This window comes from Anolis carolinensis, chromosome 5 (genome assembly GCF_035594765.1).
Source record: "Anolis carolinensis isolate JA03-04 chromosome 5, rAnoCar3.1.pri, whole genome shotgun sequence".
Taxonomy (NCBI): Eukaryota; Metazoa; Chordata; class Lepidosauria; order Squamata; family Dactyloidae; genus Anolis; species Anolis carolinensis.
This window is the reverse complement of record NC_085845.1, coordinates 30658537-30678721: the sequence shown is the minus strand read 5'-3', so window position 1 is coordinate 30678721 and position 20185 is coordinate 30658537. Positions and strand designations below refer to the sequence as shown.

The 20185-nt window shown below is 38.2% G+C and overlaps 1 protein-coding gene across 3 annotated transcripts in view; it reads right to left on the bottom strand.

The window, feature by feature from the left end:
* Positions 1-4110: 4110 nt before the first annotated feature.
* Positions 4111-20185, bottom strand: part of alpk1 (alpha kinase 1) — a 71678-nt gene continuing 55603 nt past the window's right edge. The window contains exons 6-14 of one of the 3 annotated variants that reach the window (XM_008112098.3): positions 19503-19589; positions 18117-18193; positions 16647-16742; positions 15360-15467; positions 12658-14647; positions 10831-10984; positions 8440-8602; positions 8018-8204; positions 4111-6992 (exon numbers count right to left, since the gene is read on the bottom strand). In XM_008112098.3, coding sequence (XP_008110305.2) covers positions 6793-6992; positions 8018-8204; positions 8440-8602; positions 10831-10984; positions 12658-14647; positions 15360-15467; positions 16647-16742; positions 18117-18193; positions 19503-19589 — 3062 coding nt within the window. In that variant the 3' untranslated portion in view covers positions 4111-6792. Of the gene's footprint in view, positions 6993-8017; positions 8205-8439; positions 8603-10830; positions 11188-12657; positions 14648-15359; positions 15468-16646; positions 16743-18116; positions 18194-19502; positions 19590-20185 lie in introns of those variants that run through there. The other 2 variants (XR_010006964.1, XM_008112099.3) reach the window with 2 other exon arrangements.

Genomic DNA, 20185 nt, shown 5'->3' with positions numbered 1-20185 from the left:
GTCTTATTTGTAGTGCAAAAACAACAACAACAACAACAACAACAAGAACAATGAAATAACAATAAAAGAGCAATACAATATTTAAAAATAAAAACAATTTTAACCAATATACATTTATCAGGATTTCAATGGGAAGTGTGGGCCTGCTTCTGGCCAATGAGATAGTCAAGTTAATTAGGATTGTTGTTGTTGTTGTGTGCTTTCAAGTCATTTTAGACTTTGGGCGAGCCTAAGTCTAAAATTTATTTATTTATTTACTATATTTATTTACTACATTTGTATCACACCCTTCTCACCCCAAAGGGGACTCAGAGTGGCTTACAAATTACAAATTATATGTACATACAAGATGTTATATTGTTAGCATAGAACACTATTAGCATTATACACTACTATATTGAACTATACCACTATACTGTAATATTATTAGTAATATTATTAGTAATATATAATTAATACTATTGTATGGTATTATTATTATTAGTGTTATATTGTATTACATTATAATATTATCAATATTATATGTATATACAATATATTATATTATAAAACTGAGGGCGGGGGCCAGGTAAATGACCTTGGAGGGCCGCATCCGGCCCCCGGGCCTTAGTTTGGGGACCCCTGTTCTAAATGAATAATTAACATTGTTTCCATCTCAATTGTTACCCTAGATTTATGCGTGCTAGGAGTCAGCAATGCTGCAAATATTAATGCACTTACTATTCAGGTGAAAGATAAAGTTGTGCACAATTCTGATGATAACTAAGATTGACAGGGCATTGACATGTTGGTTCTGAGATGAATGCTAGTGTGCTACTTGATCCAAGTGCTTGTCTTCATTCTCTTTCTTCTGTTAACAACCTTTTCCATCAACATAGTGACCACATGCAAATCTGAGCATCTTATATTATATTAAATAACAATTTTGCTGAATCTTTAATGTTTATATGGAAAGGTATTTAATTGAAATCTTTAGCTCATAGTGCTGGAGAATTGTCTTTTGAATGGGCAGCCAAATTTTTAGTTATTTTATTATTCTTGCATTTTTCATTGACAGAGATTGAGAGAGGTATTAGGATCATCTAATTTTTATGCCAAAATAACTTGACTGGCTTTTCATACTCTGCACCTTTACTTTTTTTTTTTTTTTTAAGGAGAAGCATCATTTTCTCTTCTATCTCTGGCCCAGAAAGAGGCTCACAGCTTACACCTGATTGGAAAAGGAGTTCAAACATAACTTCTTGTGTGAATGGAGGGATAGAGTTGTGCAGTGCTGATGAACAGGACGCTGAAGAAAGAGGCAGGAGCAGGGACACCTTCAGGATTTTGTCAAAACTCCTTGGAGTACTGTAGCTCACTAGCAGTGAGTGAGTTTTTACATACATGCCATCCTTTAGTAGCCTGCCCATCAGCCCCACTGAACGTTATCTTTCATTGTGGCTCTGACCATGAGGTCATGAGTTCGAGGCCAGCCCGTGGCGGGGTGAGCACCCGTCAATGAAGAAATAAAAAATAGCCCCTGCTCGTTGCTGACCCAGCAACCCGAAAGATAGTTACATCTATCAAGTAGGAAATAAGGTACCACTTATAAAGTGGGGAGGTAAATTTAACTAATTTACAACGTTGAAATGAGGAAGTGCTGTCACAGTGGATGATGAAGCAGCTGCTCCCCCGTGGTCAGAATCGAACATCCCCTCAGGAGAAGGTCAAATTGCCTCTGCGTCTGTCTGTCTCGGTTCTATGTGTATATGGGCATTGAATGTTTGCCCTAAATGTATATAATGTGATCCGCCCTGAGTCCCCTTCGGGGTGAGAAGGGTGGAATATAAATACTGTAAATAAATAATAATAGTTTGATTTTAGGTGTTTTTGGGGGCATTTCCCATTGTGGCAATGCTTACCACTATTGTAAATCTGAATAGGAAATAATTATAAGGCAGTGTGTCTAACTTTCAACATTGTTCAGTGGGTTGAATTGGATGGCCCTTTTGGTCTCTTTCAATTCTATGATTCTAATAGGAGTGTAACCCTTCTTCAAAATCTCGTCCTTTCCATCCTCAGCATGAAAAAAGTATAAACTTGAGCAATCTCTTTTCAAAAATGAACTGAAATAAAATCCTTATATATTTTATATTTTAGCTTAGCACTAGTTCAGAAAACATAACCCACCTTCCTTCTGCAGACAGAACAGTGGCCACTTGGTTAAATATGGTGTTTTCATGTGTGGACAGGCTTCAGTCTTTCTTGGCTGTGTGACACGCTAACTGACATAATCTTCCCAGGAGCACGTGAGCCATCGTGTATCGTTTTAATCTGTGAAGCCCGGGAGCTGAGTGTACCGTCACATGCCGATTTTACTTTTCTATGAGAAAGTGACTCTGAGTTCATTGATGGATTGTGAGCTCGCTTTTTCAAACAGTCAAGATGCTGAATGCCCTCGGGTGATAGACAGTGTGCAGTGGGAAAGCAAAGCAAAGCAAAGCTGATGGCCCAGTTCAAGTTCACCTGACAAAGCTGGAGCAGGCTGTAAGCAAGGCTCTAGAAAAGGATTATTCACACCAGCATTATTTTTTCTGAATGCATTTTTTCTTCCTGCGCAGCTGCAAAGCTTCCCAACCCTGAAGATTTTACGCACCATAATAAAGAGATTTAATTTTTCCCCCTTTTCTTTTTCTCCTCCAGTTTTCTACTCGTTATACCTAATTTCTTCCCTGGCTCTGAACTGTGACAGAGCATTTGTGTACCCAAACAATGCAGCATAAACATTACTAAGATAACAATGACAGCATGAAGAAACAGCCACACAACATCTGAGCTCCCTGTAGTTTCAGAAACAAAAGCTAGTTTTTGTTTTTGTTTTTTGGTTAAGCCAAACTTAGTTATGAAATTACAGTTGTCTGATAAATACATGCTATTTAGGGTGGAGGGGAGGGGAATGTTGCTACCATTTAATTTTCAGTTCACAATGCCCACTAAATAGTTGAAGAATGGAAGTAAAACTGGCCCTGATCGAAATATGCTTACCCATTTCTCACACTTATGTGGCAGGGCATATCATTCCTATTGTAATAGCATACCTTTAAAAATAACAACAGAATAATTTGTGGTGGAAAAGGGAAAGATGGAGAGGTAAAGATAATTTTGAAGGAATTGCCAGTGTCAGCATCAGGGTGAAAATAGATGAATGCTTATTTGCGGCACTTTAGACAGCTCATTTGAAATCTTGAATGAAGCCTGGAACAGACCCACTATGTCACTGACATGGAAGCCAACAGTCACCTTAAGAGAAAGAACATTTGACTGAGGACACAAGAAGCCACACTGGATATATAAGACCAGAAGGAACTGGAAATATTCAGTTGAGTCACACAGAAAAGAGAGGAATATGCTGAGATCCTACACTATCATACAAGTCTGTAAGTGGCATTACACATTGATTGTATTACCCAATTCAAACACAGAAATACAAAGCTGCAAAATACACACCCAATGTACATGGGCATATGATGCATGCATGTATGTGCTTGGCATAAACACTGCAAGCACCTATCCAACTGAATTCATAATGGGACCACATGTGCAGCTTTGCTTCTGTAATCTTTGACTCCCCTTTTGCCAATATGGCACATCAATGGTAACAGGTGGCTTTCACTTCAGTAGAAGGGGAAAGCCATTCTGAATGTAGCTAAACTTCAGGGGGACCTATCAAAGATGAACCCTACTGACAAAAAAGTTTCATCGTTGGGCAACTCCTTAAAAAATTATATTGAAATCCCAGACAGATTATCTAACCCCCAAACCAGATCCAGCAGCCACCAATGCTGAGATACTTTTAGCAGAGGCTTGATGGTAATCTGACATGACTATTTGTATTCCTACATAGCAGGGGGTAGGACTTGATGACCCTCGTGGATTCTTCCAACTTTATATGTTGATTTTAGGAGGTGACAGGTAAGCAAATTATTTTTCATACTTTCAAAGCTGTTTTGTTTGGGGCAGTTCAGTTATTCTGAAGTGATCTACCAAATTTTAAATTCCTAATTCAGAGAAAGAATATACACACAAAGGTTGTGGCAGCGAGGTATTCTAGACTTAAAAACACAACCAGTATATGGAATTCGCTGTTTAATGTACTCATTTAGAGCAGGTGAGCCAGAATGGTGTAGTGATTTAATTGGATTAGAACACTTGGAGACCAGTCTTCAAATCCATCCTCAGTCATGGAAACCCAGTGGGTGACCTTGGGCATGTCACACTCTTTCAGCTACAGAGTAGGCGAGGGCAAACCCCTTCTGGACAAATTCTGCCAAGAAAACCCCATGATAGTTAAAAACAACAACAACAACTTTATTTTTGTATCCCACCTCCATCTCCCCAAAGGGACTTGGGGTGGCTCACATGGGGACAAGCCCAACGGCACATGTTAAAACACAGAATAATAAATTAAAAACATTACAAACATAGGTTCACTTTAGGGTCGCTGTAAGTCAGAAATGACTTGAAGGCAAACAACAACACAGCTGTACTTGAGGATTCTCTTGATTGTAATAATACTCCATGTGGTTGACCCAAGAGTTCTACTGAAATAGGTGCCATAATTGGTGGTTTGTGGATGTTAAGAACATACTAACCCAAATCCTGTCAGTATCACACTCTTGTGGAGGTTCTCAATACAGTAGAGTCTCACTTATCCAACACTTGCTTCTCCAACGTTCTGGATTATCCAACGCATTTTTGTAGTCAATGTTTTCAATACATCATGATATTTTGGTGCTAAAATACAGTAATTACTACATAGCATTACTGCGTATTGAACTACTTTTTCTGTTAAATTTGTTGTATAACATGATGTTTTGGTGCTTAATTTGTAAAATCATAAACTAATTTGATATTTAATAGGCTTTTCCTTAATGCCTCCTTATTATCCAACATATTCACTTATCCAACATTCTGCCGGCCCGTTTATGTTGGATAACTGAGACTCTACTGTATATTTATCGTACATTGCAAAAATAACCTTAATTTCTTTATTTAATGCATCATGTCCAGAACATCACAGATACACTGCCAATTCAACATGCTGGTATTTAGAACAGCGATTATTTCACAACCACCACTTACCTAAGTTGATCATTATGCCTGCTAGTTGAATTCATATGGCAACTCTCTGAAGGGGGTGCAACATCTTGAATGTTGTTTTTTTCTATGCTCATATGATGCCATGCCACCCCAAAGGTATAAGAGCAACAAAGCAAAATTGGGAGGGGAGCATTGGAGAAACTAAGTACACAATAAAGCAGGCATGCAACAATTTCTCTGCACAAGTGTCATCTACACATTGCCAAACCACATTTTGGCACAAATCCAGGGTCATGTGAAATGGCCTTTCGATCTGTTCAAAAGAATGCCAAATGACAGGGTGGTATGAAACAGATGTCTGGTGTATAGGAGAGATCCCATCATTGTTTAACATGGGGAAAGTGGCACCGACAGTACTTTTAAAGGGCGGGGGGATTAGGGGCACAGCTCACTGGAAAGTTGCCATACACCAGCCCCAATGCAAAGAAAAGATCGAGAGTGTGCAAGGGGTATTGCTTTTGTGTAGTTCTCATTCATTTCTATCAGCCCTGTGCAGGTGACAGTCCCATGGTACTGGGCTTTGGGCTTGGAAGACCATTGGAATCTGTGACGTTAGACTTTCCCCCCCTTGAATATTTAAAATGTGAATGAGGGTAATTCCGCTCTGGGTTATTTCCAGTTCTCCAGGTGGTAGCTGACAAAAGTCCAGGGAGGTCACATCCATGAATGACAAGCTTTGATCTAAAAACACAAAAGATGGCTTCATAATTTGTGAAAGAAAAAGGAAAAGCAGCAGCTGCTTTTACTCAGGGCGTGCTCTGTTGACGGCAGTGGACAGCACCCTTTCCACAAAACATTCAAAGAGAGCGGATGTCAAACCAGGAATAGGCTGAAAATATTACATAGCTGGAAGCAAGAGTATAATCCCACATTCCCCCTCCTCTCCACTTTATGAGTGCAAGCCCACCACCAAATGACCAGGGAAAGGACTGACAATGGTTGGTGGAGCAGAGCAAAAAAGAAATCTCCCTTGGTATTCTAAACAGATCTACAGAAGGTGACAGATTTAAATTGAAGTCTCTAAAACAGGAACAAGAAGTGACCAGATAATGATGGTGGTTGAAAAAGAAGAGTTTGACCATATGTCTAACCATATACCTGCCTTATTTATTCCAGTTCTCTTATTCACTACACACACACACACGCACGCACACACACCAATTTTCCTTTACTAAGCACAAAGGTTAAAGCCCCACCACTACACACTTCTTAGCTATGATTTCAAAATAAATATTAGGAAGAATTTCCTGATAGTAAGAGCTGTTCAGCTTGGAATATGTTGCCTGGGAGTGTGGTGGAGTTTCCTTTTCTGGAGGCTGGATGGCCAACTGTTGTAGGTGCGTTGATTGTGTGTTCCTGCATAGTTGGAGGTTGGACTGCTTTGTTCTTGTGGTGTCATCTAACTCTATGGTTCTATGATTTTATGATCCTATATCCCACTCTCCACATGGCTATGTCAGGGGAGAAGTGGCATTAAAAAGGTGATACTTTAGGGGATTGCTGCTATTGCACAAAGAAAATAGAGATTATGAAACTGCAATACATTAAAAGATGTACAATGTGATTTGATTGGATTGGATACTGTGATGCAGAAAATACTGTTGTGTATTAACTTAAGAGTCTCTTGGAAAAAACCCTCAATTTTGTTAAAATTCAGTTTGGTTTTTCAACTGATGGTCTTGTTAGAGAAAGGAGGCGGCAAATATCATTACATTCTGTGTGCTGATTGTTGAAGAAATAGTAAATCCCTTTCTTTCCAAAGTTTGTCAGGCAAGATGCATCTTTCTGAGAGACAGAATGAATCTGAGGATCAGTGAGGTAAATGAGGCCTTTCCCATTACCAGTCACCCAGCCTGAAAAGAAAAAAAGTTTTAAAATTCACACAAAATACATATTTACAGATCTAATGCATTCCATCCATTCTGTGCTGAAGGTGTGTGTTTCCTATTGCACAACAGGTGTGCCACCCATGTATCTGATTAAGTTTCCCAATTTTATGGACTAGATTTTGAGAGCATGCATGGGCTTCAACAGAAAGAGTAACAATTCTACTAGCTATGTCTAGATATAGCTTAGAAAAATCTACTTTTGGAACTGCAACTTTCAGAATTCTCCAGGCTGCAAGGACACTGGCCTTGCTAGCTGGAGGCAAGTTTGGTTGAAGGCTGGGAGATGTAGTTGGCCAACAGATTTTTGGTCAATGTAGCAACATGCATAACAAGTACTGTGCTGACATGTACAAGAGATTACTGGCAGCATGATTTCCCCATTCAGCTAGGAATATGCATAAAGAGAACTGTATAGAGGTTGTAGAAAGGTGGGCCCAGTGAAAAAATAATATAGAACAAGGAGGACCAGCAGCCAAGTGCTGCATGCCATTCCATTTTCTCCTATGCAACAATAAGCATTAGTCCTCAATAGATTGATTTGGATTGCTTTCCCTAAAAATTTTCTGTCATTCTGCAAACCTTGGAGTTCTTTCACATATATAGATGGTACAGCATTGGTTACATAATAGTGATACACACAACTTACCCATGGAAATAGAGGGAATGCTTAATAATCTTATTAAAACAAAAAATGGAAAAGCTCAAAAACACACACAATAAACTAAAGTGCTGGAAGGTTTATCATATCTAAAATACAGGAAGAATTACTTCTTGTACTAACTTTTCAAACTGCCAAGTAACTATGCTATTAAAAACTTGGACCAGTAAATTGAAGGCAACTCTTACATTGTGAAAAGTATGAGACATTCTTTGAGCTACAGAAATAGAGAAAAGTTACATTTGCAGGTACTTTAACTTTGCTGTTCATTTTCATGTTAACCTTTCTAAGTGCAATAAAACTCTGCAATCTGATGACATCACATACAAACCTTGTAAATCAACCACCACATCTGTGCCTTGAGAAAATTCATAGCAGAAATGGCCATAAGCAAGTCCATATTCTGTGGCTTTGTATTCCAGTTTTACTATTTTAGTGTTATTGGATAACTTCACAAATTCTCCCAGCATGTAGGGTTCCACACTTACACATCCCTTTATAGATTTGCCTTCTAGTAACTGAGGAACAAAGAGAGAGAGAAACAATAAGAACAGCATATGACAGAGTTTGGTTCATTAATTTTCGACCATAATTCTCGGGTTCTAGGAGGATTCTGGGATTTGTAATCCAAACAATAACATTCATCCGCTTTGTATTTTAGTTTACAGTTTTGAGGAGGAAAGTATGCCTCTTTCATATTATTTCTACTTATTTCACGAGCCGAATTCATTCCAGCTTTCTGTTTTAACTTACCAAGAGTACTACTGATGGGATGTAAAAAATTTGGGTTGGGATTTTTTGCTCGTAGAGTCTTTTGTTGAATTCCGTCACATAGTACTGGGCAGTCATTTGCCTTTCCACATCACTAAAATGGTGAACAAGCTCTTTCTCATCCTTGTACTCTTTACCAATGTATCTGAGAGGGCGAGATCACACAAACATTTATTTATTTGGTATATTTATTAATATTTTTTCTGGAGTAGTGCACAATAGTATGAAGCCATAAAGTACCATTTGGTTGAAATGTCAAGAGAGGCTGCCATTATAGTTTGTTGCATCAAAATCTAAAAAGAGTTTTTTGTTACCTTAAAACTAAACAAACTTTGGCTGTTGGTGACTTATGCAGGTGTGAGTCCATTTTATGGCTGTGTATGCCTTTTTTTGGTTGTTGCAGAGGCAGGTATACGGTCGCATCCTCTGCAAGAACCAAAGCTCCCCTTGACTCGCTACTTTAGCCCGTCATTCTGTCCATGTTGGATAGCAGATGGGATTAGCAAAATATCTGACTACAAGAAGTCCCAGCATTATGAACAAAATGGGTTCTGTTTGTTCTTAAGCTGAATTTGTATGTAAGTCGGAACAGGTACATCTTTTAAGTGTAACTCCAGCCAAAGATAAATACTGTATATACTCAAGTATAAGCCGACCCGAATATAAGCCGAGGCACCTAATTTTACCACAAAAAAACTGAGAAAACATTGACTCCAGTATAAGCCGAGGGTGGTAAATTTCAGAAATAAAAATAGATACCAATAAAATTACATTAATTGAGGCATCAGTAGGTTCAATGTTTTTTGAATATTTACATAAAGCTCAAATTTAAGATAAGACTGTCCAACTCCGATCAAATCATTATTCTCATCTTCTTCCATGTAAATGTGCTTATGTATCCTTTTAATAATAATAGAGTAAAATAATACATGTAATAATAAATAGAGTAAAATAATAAATGCAATAATAATAATAATAAGATCATAGTGAAAAAATAAATGTATTATTATTATTATTATTATTATTATTATTAATAATAGAGTAAAATAAATGTAATAGTAGCAACAATAATAGAGAAAAATAATAAATGTAATACCAATAATAATAGAGAAAAATAATAAATGTACCATATATTCTTGAGTATAAGCTGACCCAAATATAAGCCAACCAGGACCCTCACCCGAGTATAAGCCAAGGGGGGCTTTTTCAGTCTTAAAAAAGGGCTGAAAAACTAGGCTTATATTAGAGTATATACAGTAGATACTGTAGATAAATGTTATTATTTATTCATTTATTATTAATTTAATTTATATGCCATCTTTCTTCCGGAGAAGGACCAAATGTGGCTTCCTGAGATAGTCAATTAAAAAAAGTTCACAAAAATTTAAAAACTATTTAAAAAACCACACAAAACAGTATAAAACAATTTAAAAATATTATAAAGTTAGATCAGTAGAACACAATCCAGCCACATCCCTAAGGCTGATATAACATGAGGGTGGGGGTAGAGCAGAAATGTTTAAATTAAGTGACCCCCAAAAGGCATCTTTTGGAATAATTTGTTTTGTCAGTCTCAAAAGGAGAATTTTGAGATTTACTCTCTTTCAATAAAATCATTGAGGTAAGCAGACTATTCCTAATTATATTTTATGAGCACAGTTTTCAAATCGCTGCAGTGAAAATTACTCCCTAATAATGTCTTTGTAAATGCAATCTTAAAAGTTCTTTCTTTTTTGCTATACTCTGCTATCCTGTAATTGAATGACAATAATAAAAATCCAGAAAGGAAAAAAAGAAAAAAGGAGGGAGGGAAGGAAGGAAGGAGGAAAGACAGACAGATGGATGCATCAAGATATAGCTTGGTGGTCCATCACTGAGCTCTTCAGAGCTATGGTGGGAATGATTTGTCTGTGTTTTAATTAAGAAACAAATATGTGTGACATTCAGCTCCAAAGGGAGACAAGAGTAAGGGCTATCTCATTGGTAATGCAATCTTACAAAACTAAACCATTCACCTGTTTAGCTTGGGGTGGACAACCTTTGGCCTACAAATCCCACAAACTCTAGCCAAATGATAAGGTAATGTAGGAGTTATCAGCCAAATATCTGGAAGGCCAAAAGTTCCCTGCCCCAATCTAGCCAGTAACTTGAAGTATAGCAGCTGTGTGGGGTCTTTGACAAGGGCTTGAGTATATCCTAATCTCCTACCGTTGGATCTTTTTATGTGCAGACACTGGAGATCTCCCCTGGGACTTACTGAATTCAAAGCATGTGCTTGCCCACTGGGCTGTGATCCTTTCTACCACTACAGACCAATTTCATGGGGTTCTCCTGCCTGAACTAATCACAATGTCACACTGATTCAAGCAATACCTTCCCAGAGTCTCTTCTTGATGTAGAAAGTGTATCCAAAAGGCATCTCTTTGTCTTCCTTTCTTGGTCACACTCAGGTAGTCTCCGATATAGACAGCGGTTTCTTGAGCGGTCCACTGCCCAGATTTCTTGGAGTATTTCAAAAGAAGAGCAGCTTGAAAATAAAATAAATGAATTGACAACTTCTTTAGCAAAGGGGTTATTCCGTACCAGTAACCAAGAATGGAACGGCAGAGCTAACCTGTTTTCAATGTCTCTTCCCAGACAGAGTCACAGAGCTCATGATATTTTGCTTTCACAGCCTGACCTGGGAAAAATCTCATTAACTGCAACAGTGTAGTATGACAGTAGCTTCATCTATAAACAGAAAGGCAAACAGGACAAATTGCTTGGGAAGTGCGTCAGAGTAGGAGGGTATTCTTTTAAAATATGCTGCAGAGTGACAGATATCTCTGTTGTGCTCCAAAGTAAAGTGGTTTCTAATTGCCAAGATGATAAACATTTTTTTAAATTACTACTCAAAGCAGCCGTGGCCATTTTGGCTGGTGGATTATGGGTGTTGTAGTCTAAAAAATATTTTTTCTATGCTCTGGAAAAATGCACAAAAACAATGAAAGTAATGACTCAAATAGATGTAAATAGGAGTGGGTGAAAGCCCATGATATTCCATAGTACAATAGAAGCTTACTTTCACCACCAGCCTGACCACGAGACGGAGTGAAAAGCAGTAACAGCAAGGACAGGGACAGAAATCATGTGGTCTTGCACATATTATTGGAAAGCAGTTCTATACCACTAGCTATTATGCTGACATGGGCAAACTTCGGCCCACCAGGTGTTTTGGACCAACTCCTAGAAATCCTAGCCAGCTTACTGGCTGTTAGGAATTGTGGGAGTTGAAGACCAGAACACCTGGAGGACCAAAGTTTGCCCATGCCTGCTCTAATGGCCAGGGCATCCAGGATGCAGCCCAACAACACCTACAGAACCAAGTGATTCCCATTCCTTGTCTTGAAGAGCAGAGCTGTGTATGTCATACAGGCCACACTATATCCCCTCAAGTCTGGTGACTACAGATGTATTAGATAACACTGTCCCATCACCAGTGTTAAAGTAATATTCAACTACAGTTGATTTCTTCATAAGGATGCGTAAATGAAAAGCAATTTTCCCTTGTTCTTGTGCCTGAAAAAAACCTTTGGATAAGATCTGATTTCTTTAAAAACTTAGGGAACAACATTCAGATCTCCCCTCTGTCATTAACTTGCTGACCATTACTTCATATCTTACATTTTAACTATATAGGGAATGCATAGTCCTGAAAGGGAAGGAGACATGTCAATGGACCAATTATTATGCATGATGGTGAAATCCATACGCAGATTGTTTTTCTTAATTAAAGGCAGCCATTTTAGTGATTTGGAGATGTAGATTTAAGGCAAAACACTGAATTGGGAAAGGGTACCAACCTACCTGGATTAGTATTTTTTCTAAATAAATTGCTCCATTGAAGTTACTCTTAGCTGAAAAGGAAGAAGTGACAGACCCCGGTATAGAAAAAATATAGGTTTTCACTTATTTCACTTTGTAGCAAGAATGAACTATTTCAGAAGTTTTCTCCCTGCAATTTTCAATTACAGTATTTTTTTCACATTTTGAGGTTTTTCTAAAAATGTCTTTTACATATAACTTCAGAGTGTTTTTTTAAAAAAATGTTTGGGATTGTGTCATAGGAATGCTAGGAGGCAACTACCTTCCCTTCACACAGATAACTAAATTTATAGAATAAAGTCATTATAAAGGTCAATTTTAGGAATTTCTACTTACAGTGACATTTACGCCGCACATTTGGCTTAAACAGCCCTGTATTTTTCATTCTTTCCACTAACCAGGTGTGATCTACACCTGACAGAAGTTTAGCGTAGTCATCATCACTCAGAATGCGAGTTTGTAGGATTTGTTCTTTTGTCATTTCCATAAAAAGAAAAGAGCTTACACTAGAGTTCAAAAAATAAGGACTCCCCAGTTCTGAAAAACTGCTGGAAAAATGGGGAGCTTTGTACCATGATTTCATAGAGGAGCCTGAACTGTGACTGATGCTCAAAATGTCCTTTTGCTTTTCATCATCACCTTCTTCGGTTGCAGCACAATAGCTAGATTGATTTGCTAATGGTTTGTTATCCCTCCCTGAAGGAACACTTGTGGTCCCAGGTTTGTAATTTTGTTGTTCTCTTATTACATCTATGCCAGCAAGGTTATCTAGTGACTTTCTGGCACTATCAGAAACATATTCCCACTCTGTTGCTGTTTCTGCTTGGGGATCAACATCAGGCATTTCAGATGAGCCAGGTTTAGGTCTGGTAGGGGTTGATTTGTTAATCCAATTTAGGACAAAATTGTCATATTCAGACACATCGTTGTTTATGGAAGTAGATGTCATCTTATCATTAGGTTGATGTAAATGCATTTGGGTATCATCAGCTGTGTCCACTGTTTCTCCTTCTGGATCAACCAGTGGCCAAAGATGTCTAGCAATTGGTTCATCACATTCAGGATCTTCTCCATGTTCACTCCCAGCACTGCATTGATTATGGTAAGATGTTCCACCAGAGTTCTTGGTGCTGTCCCTGGTCCTGGAAATGCTAATTCGAAATGGATCTTGTTCAGAACTGAGCCTTGTAACAAGACTCAAAGACTCAGTGTTACGTATCAAGTTGGTACTACTGATATCACTGTGTGGCTCTTTGGCAGCATCTATTTTTTCTTCCAAATGTTTGAAATTTGGGCCTGTTTCTGTAACTCCATTACTCAAGGCATCTTCATTCAATTTTGGAGAGCAAGCTCGCTCCTTCTCCATACTGATCTTTTCATTCTGTATATTATCTTGGGGCAGTTCACTTGCCTTGCAACCAATTTCTTCCCAACTAAAGGAAGAGGAGCTTGACCTGGAAAACTTGCTCCATGACCTCAGTGAACTGGAAATTTCACTCCTGTTTTGAGAACCATCCGAAATGCCATCAGCACTGTTTTGACTCCTACCTTCATATTCACACTCTGTTTCTTCATCAAGGGAATAATCTACTGCAGCATTACGGATTAATTTATTTCGTTTTTGGCCCTTAGTACTCTCATGATTTTTCCTTGCCTTTTGTGGAAATGGAATCTTCACACCTCCATGATATGACTTTTCTTCAGTAATACACACTGTGTCTACATTTCTGGTTTCAGTTTTCAAAGTGGTTATACAGGCTCCCGTTTTGCATTCTTCTGATCTCATCTTTCGGCTCTTGCAAGCACTTTCAAAAACCTCACAGACTGCTTCATGATGCTGGGAGTGTATTTTGAGGACATTCTCAAAATTCAAGTCATGACTGACAATCTGCTTGTCAATGCACATTTTGTAGCTATCTGGAATGTAAGACTTGGCATCAGAATTATGGAAACTCTGCACATTCAGTTGCTCCTTAACAGACATGATTATGCCCATGATATCCTTGGCCAGCTGTTCTTTGTCTTGCTGCCCAGTGTGTCTTGAATGACTATAAATATATACTTTCTCCAAGGCATCCTGACACAACTGGTTAATCCAAGTAAGTTTCTCACTCTCCCCATAAAGTTGCTGGTGCACTTTTGTAAGGCAGAAAGCAGCCTTAACAAAACTGTGGAGTTCCTGTTTGCTGGTGATGGGTTCTTCATTCTTCTTACTGAGAATACCAATTTCAAATGACTCTTTTGCTTCAGACAAATACAACATTTGCTCTTCTGAAGGACAGACGCTTGAGCAGCTATAAGACAGCAGACACGTTCCACGAATATTCTGTAAGTCAAAGGCAGATGAAATTAATAGGATTCATCTCAAAGTTAGATGTCAAACTTTGGACTCATCTCATCCTTTTCCTGATGATTTATGTTCCACAAAACTAAACATAAATAGCATAATTAGCAGTTTTTAGCTGCAACTTTTACCACTCTTACTCTAAAGTAAGATGCAATTAAATCAACATTAGCCTTGGCATTCATTATACATTATGTTACTGTATAACTTCAAGCCATGTCTTGACTTGATGGTGGCCCTGTAACAGGGTCTCCTTGACATGGTTTATCCAGAAGAGGTTTGCCACTCTTTCCTCTAAGTAAGATACAATTAAATCAACACTAGCTTTGGCATTCATTATGTTGTTGCTGTACAACTTCAAGTCATGTCTTGATGAGGCTTGCCACTCTTTCCTCTAAGGCTATGAGAATTTGATTTCTCCAAAGTCCCCTTTGTTTCTATGGCTGATCAGGGATATGAATCTCAAATCTTAGCCCAACACTCAAATCAGTACATCGTGCTGGTTTTCACATTCATTATAGGCAGCATCAAACAGTGAATAGTAAATAACTATTCCTAATGAACAGATAGAATACAGCAAAATGCAGATTCCTTACATTTCACACATTGTTTCTGAACTGGGCAAGTCATCACAAAGAATTTCCAGCCCTTGTTAGCACTAAGAGAAAAGAGTAGTCTGGCATAGTGTACTTACCATTGCTGTGAGCACAAACAGAGGGGTAAACTGGCTGAAGACTGCTGCCAGCTTGCAAGCTTCAGCAGCTGAAAGTAAACGATGGTCAAACTCTTTAAGGAGGTTTTGCTGAAATGGCAAGACAAAAATGTAAGTTTAGGCTGATTTATTTTGCCAGATCTTTTTATCTCACCTTTAAAAATGACAATTTGCCTGAGATCTGACTTAATCAGGTTCAAATTTGGTGTAAGAACCAAATCAATACTACTTAATTTTAAATGCTAGGAATTGGTCTCATCCACAAATGACTGATGACTGATAAAACCTAAATAAAATAAGATAAAATAAATTTCACCACTGATAAATAAAGGGTTTCTATTTCTTATCTCTTCCATACTCAGAAAATGATGATTTTAAAAAATACAATAAGGTGTTATGATAAATTTCCAGTGTGAGTGTGCTTTAACTTTTATGGGAACTCTATCCTTTTCAAAGCATGTTTGATTAAGATGACAATGTATGACTTCTTCATCCAACACTGGTTTGTGTAGCATTGTGGTTAAGAGGGTAAGGACACATCTAAACTTTCTTTATTTAAATCTCAATTCAGTCACAAACTCATGGGGAAAACTCAAAGGGAACACTGTATTTTATCCTCAAAAACCATGCAGAGAATATGCTTTACAAGCAGACATATGTTTGATCTAAGGTACTTCCCAGGTTTTGCTGATCTACAGCTTTTATTATTGGATGTATTGGGTGGGGATGATGAGATCTATAGTCCTACACATCTGAAGAGAAGGTGACATTACATAATTTTTAAAAATGGGGGGGGGGGGGGGGCAGGGGACAAGACCTTTAGCTGAGATCAGGAATACTTGCTTTCAGAGTAGAATCAGGCTAGATGACCACTGATCAATTTGTCTAGCTCCTTCATAGGTTAGCAGAAAAAGCTGTCCATTGTAATCCATAGCTGTAGGTATGCAGATAAACCTTAATATTAAGTGAGACATTATTATATTTTTCTGTGTATGGGCTGCACTATGTGACAAATCATATCCTTTCCTTCTTCATGATCCAGCCTTTCCTAGGCTTGTGCCTTTTAAATGTTCTATACCGCAATTACCATTAGTGAACAATGGTTATGCTGACTTGGGTTGATGGGAAGTCAAATATGTCTTTTGTCACGTAAAGGAAAGCTGTACTATAGAAAACTAATTGCACAATAACTACTGTTACTTTCATTAGGAAGAAACTGTTATATAATGACACAACAATGAAGTTTGCCTTCAAAACACAAATAGTTACCAGATCAAACTGATAATTATTTTTGAAACGGTCATAATCATTTTCACTCATGGAGACAAAGATGTCAGCCAAAATCCCCAATGATGTAGCAATCCCCTGCAAGACAAGCAGACAGAAATATATTTATGGTCTACTATTTCAAATTCAAGTTACTTTGAATGGGTACAGTAAGAATTCTTAAACACAAAACCCGTATTTGTGGTTTCATCTACTCATGCCCAAGAAAAACATGGTCCCTCTAGGAATTTGCTAGGTCCTCCAGTCAACTATATAATATCCTTATCTTTGAAGTTACCATAATGTTGCCTTGGATTGCCTAACACAGTGTTTCCCACACTCTGCTCTGTCAGGTATTTTGGACTTCAGCTCCCAGAAATCCCAGCCAGTTTACCAGCTGTTAGGAATTGTGGGAGATGAAGTTCAAAACATCTGGAGGAGCACAGTTTGAGAAACTCTGGCCTATCAAATTCTTTGAGAGGATATCTCTCAATGACTTTTTCTCTGGTAAGTTGAGATCAGAAGTCAGGTAATTTAATTTTGTTTGGTTGTTTCAGTAGTTTCAGGTAACCCACAATCTGGCCAGGAATATATCCCTTGTAGATACAGGAGTCTTATAGTATGGAATTTATTCCCAGTGGATACAGGGAGCTTACTGTATGTTGTTATACAGAGTGCAAAAAGACAACTTCAGGCTGCTTATATGACATTTTTTTTCTTAGTGGGATATGATCTTCCTCAGGATGGGAAAATGTATGCTTCAAATGGCAAGTAATTGAGCTTTCAGTTGGCCCTCCCATGATCTTATAGGAACTGCCAGTTGAAAGGCAGCTAGTTTGCTTCCATTCCTCAATGAAGCAAAAGGATCTGCTTTGGATCAGAAGTGATCCAGAAGTGCTATTTGAGAGCAAGGCATATCTCTCATCACAGTGGAATGATAATTCCTTTTGTGTATGAGAGCCAGTGTGGTGAAGTTGTAGACTACAACTCATAAGGTTTTCTTCACAAAATTTGTTCAGAGCAACTTTGCCCTTGCCTTCCTCTAAGACTAGTGACTTTGTCACATGGCTGCCGGAGGTGTTCCTCTTCATAAAGGGGCATCAGGAATCCGGTGCCCCATGCACTGCATTGCCCAGCACCAACTGAAGGCGACCTGGAGGGGGGGGGAGCGTGCAGTGTGTGCGGGGTTCACACTGGATTCCAATGGCAACACGGGAGCCCTCCCATTTTGCCCTGGTGGTAGAATGCACTGGCTTCACCCTCCTTCACACATGGAGCTGTCTCAGTGTCATCTGATGGGAGCTGACGGCTCGGTGGGTGACCGGGGCTAAATTGGTGCATGCTGTTGAATTTAACTCTGTGTGAAGAGGTCGTGTTGTGATTATCCCAAGATTACGAAGTAGGTTTTTATGGCTAAGGAGGGCTCTCTTATGGAAAGAAATATTTAACATTATTCTAAAATTCATTCATCACCTTTTTGTCTGGCTGGGGAAGTGTAAAGTAACCCAAAATTGAGGCCCAGATTAGCTCAGCTGCTTCGTACCACATTCCTGAAACAGAAAAAAGTAAAAACTTCTCATAGATTTTTAAAAAATCCATAACAAATAGGATGTTTAAGGTTGCATATTTTCAGCTCAGGTTTAGTAAATCCTGATTTATTTTCATGTTACTTTCAGAATGTCTTGTGGCAAATAATTTTTTGAAGTGAACATTGCTGCTGCTGGAACTCCGATTTATAGGATAAGATATTTTTCATATTACCTAGAAAAATACCAACAACCATTCTCTGGACAACATGGATCTGGAATATCAATCTGATGGAAAAAATAATATTTATCATACAAAACATTAGACATGAACACAAGGATGCAGTGGAACAGGTACAGTTTCCAACTTTTATAAGAGCTTTGCTATCGTGTTAGTCTGTATTTAATAGGAGTTGCTTATAGCCAGTTTTCTGAAGACCTGAACTTCCAATTTGTGAACAGTACTCTTGTCCTAATAGATTAATCAGCACTTCCTTTAGGATTCTTATAGTACTAGAATTTCTGGATATTTTACCTGGTCGAAGAAATGTATTGCTGGGTAATCTTTTAAGCTACTTTAATAATCCAAATAGTGGATAGTCTAAATCAACAAAAGCTTGCTGAGGCAACACTGAATGAATGGAACTTGCATAAAGATTCTCCTCTATTTTGTGTTAATAACTGGATTTAGATTGGGACTGGCCAAATGCAGCCTTCTAGATGCTGCTGAACTGCAACTCTCTCATTCAGCAAAGACAACAGTAATAAATAAAAAAGGAGTGCACTTCAACAACTTCTAAAGACTTGTAGAATTCTCACTCCTTGTTCAGATTTAAAATATATCAGATGACAATCTGAGGCAGTGCTGGATATTGCATTGGGGATTCACTGATGTAAAACATGTCTTTTCAGCACTATGTTGTCTCGTTTGTATAAAGCAGTTTCTCAAACTGTGCTCCTCCAGATGTTTTGGACTTCAGCTCTCACAATTACTGACAACTAGTAAGGTGGCTGGGATTTCTGTGAGCTGAAGTACAAAACATCTGGAGGAGCACAGTTTGAGAAACACTGGTATAAACTAATCAGCCTCATAGTAATATAGTAAGATTATTTGTTAGGAAAGGAAAATATTTTGTAGTAATGATAATGATATCCCAAACTATCAGGAAGAAATCCTGTATAAATAAAGTGAATGGGATTTTTTTAAAAAACTCCAAAGTGGTTTAGTTTTATACAGCCCCATTAATCCTTGTTTGTTTTGATTTGATAGCACAGCACAATGATACAAGAATGGAATTTGAGACTGTTGCATGAATCTGGCATGAAAGCCCACCTAATTTCTGTAGAATCTGTCCTCTGATCTGTATGCAAACTGCTTGTACAAGGATCCGATCACTTTCTTTAGCATATTTCCACACACCTAAGAAATAAATAAAAAGACCAGTTTTATATAGTTCGTTGTTTAAATAAGTAAAGAGGCAAAAGTGTGATGTCAAAAGTTGCTGAGCAGTTATCACTTATTAAAAAGTTGTTTTTAAGCAGGATCTGGGACAAACTATTATATAACTTGAGGTCATGGGAATAATAAAAGTGGTGGCATATAGAAACAGATTAACAAATACAGCCCCAGCGGAATGGTCAATATACATACTTGGTCAGATGATTACTATTTATACCTATTATACTCCAAAACCGTACAATGCTAAAAATCCCTTTGGCGCAGTGGGTTAAACTGCTGAGCTGATGAACTTGCTGACTGAAAGGTCGGCAGTTTGAATCTGGGGAGCGGGGTGAGATCCTGCTGTTAGCCCCAGCTTCTGCCAATCTAGCAGTTTGAAAACATGCAAATGTGAGTATATCAATAGGAACTGCTCAAGCGGGAAGGTAACAACGCTCCATGCAGTCATGCCAGCCACATGACCTTGGAGGCTCTTTGGCTTAGAAATGGAGATGAGAACCAACCCCCAGAGTCGGACACGACTAGACTTAATGTCGGGGGAAAACCTTTACCTTTAC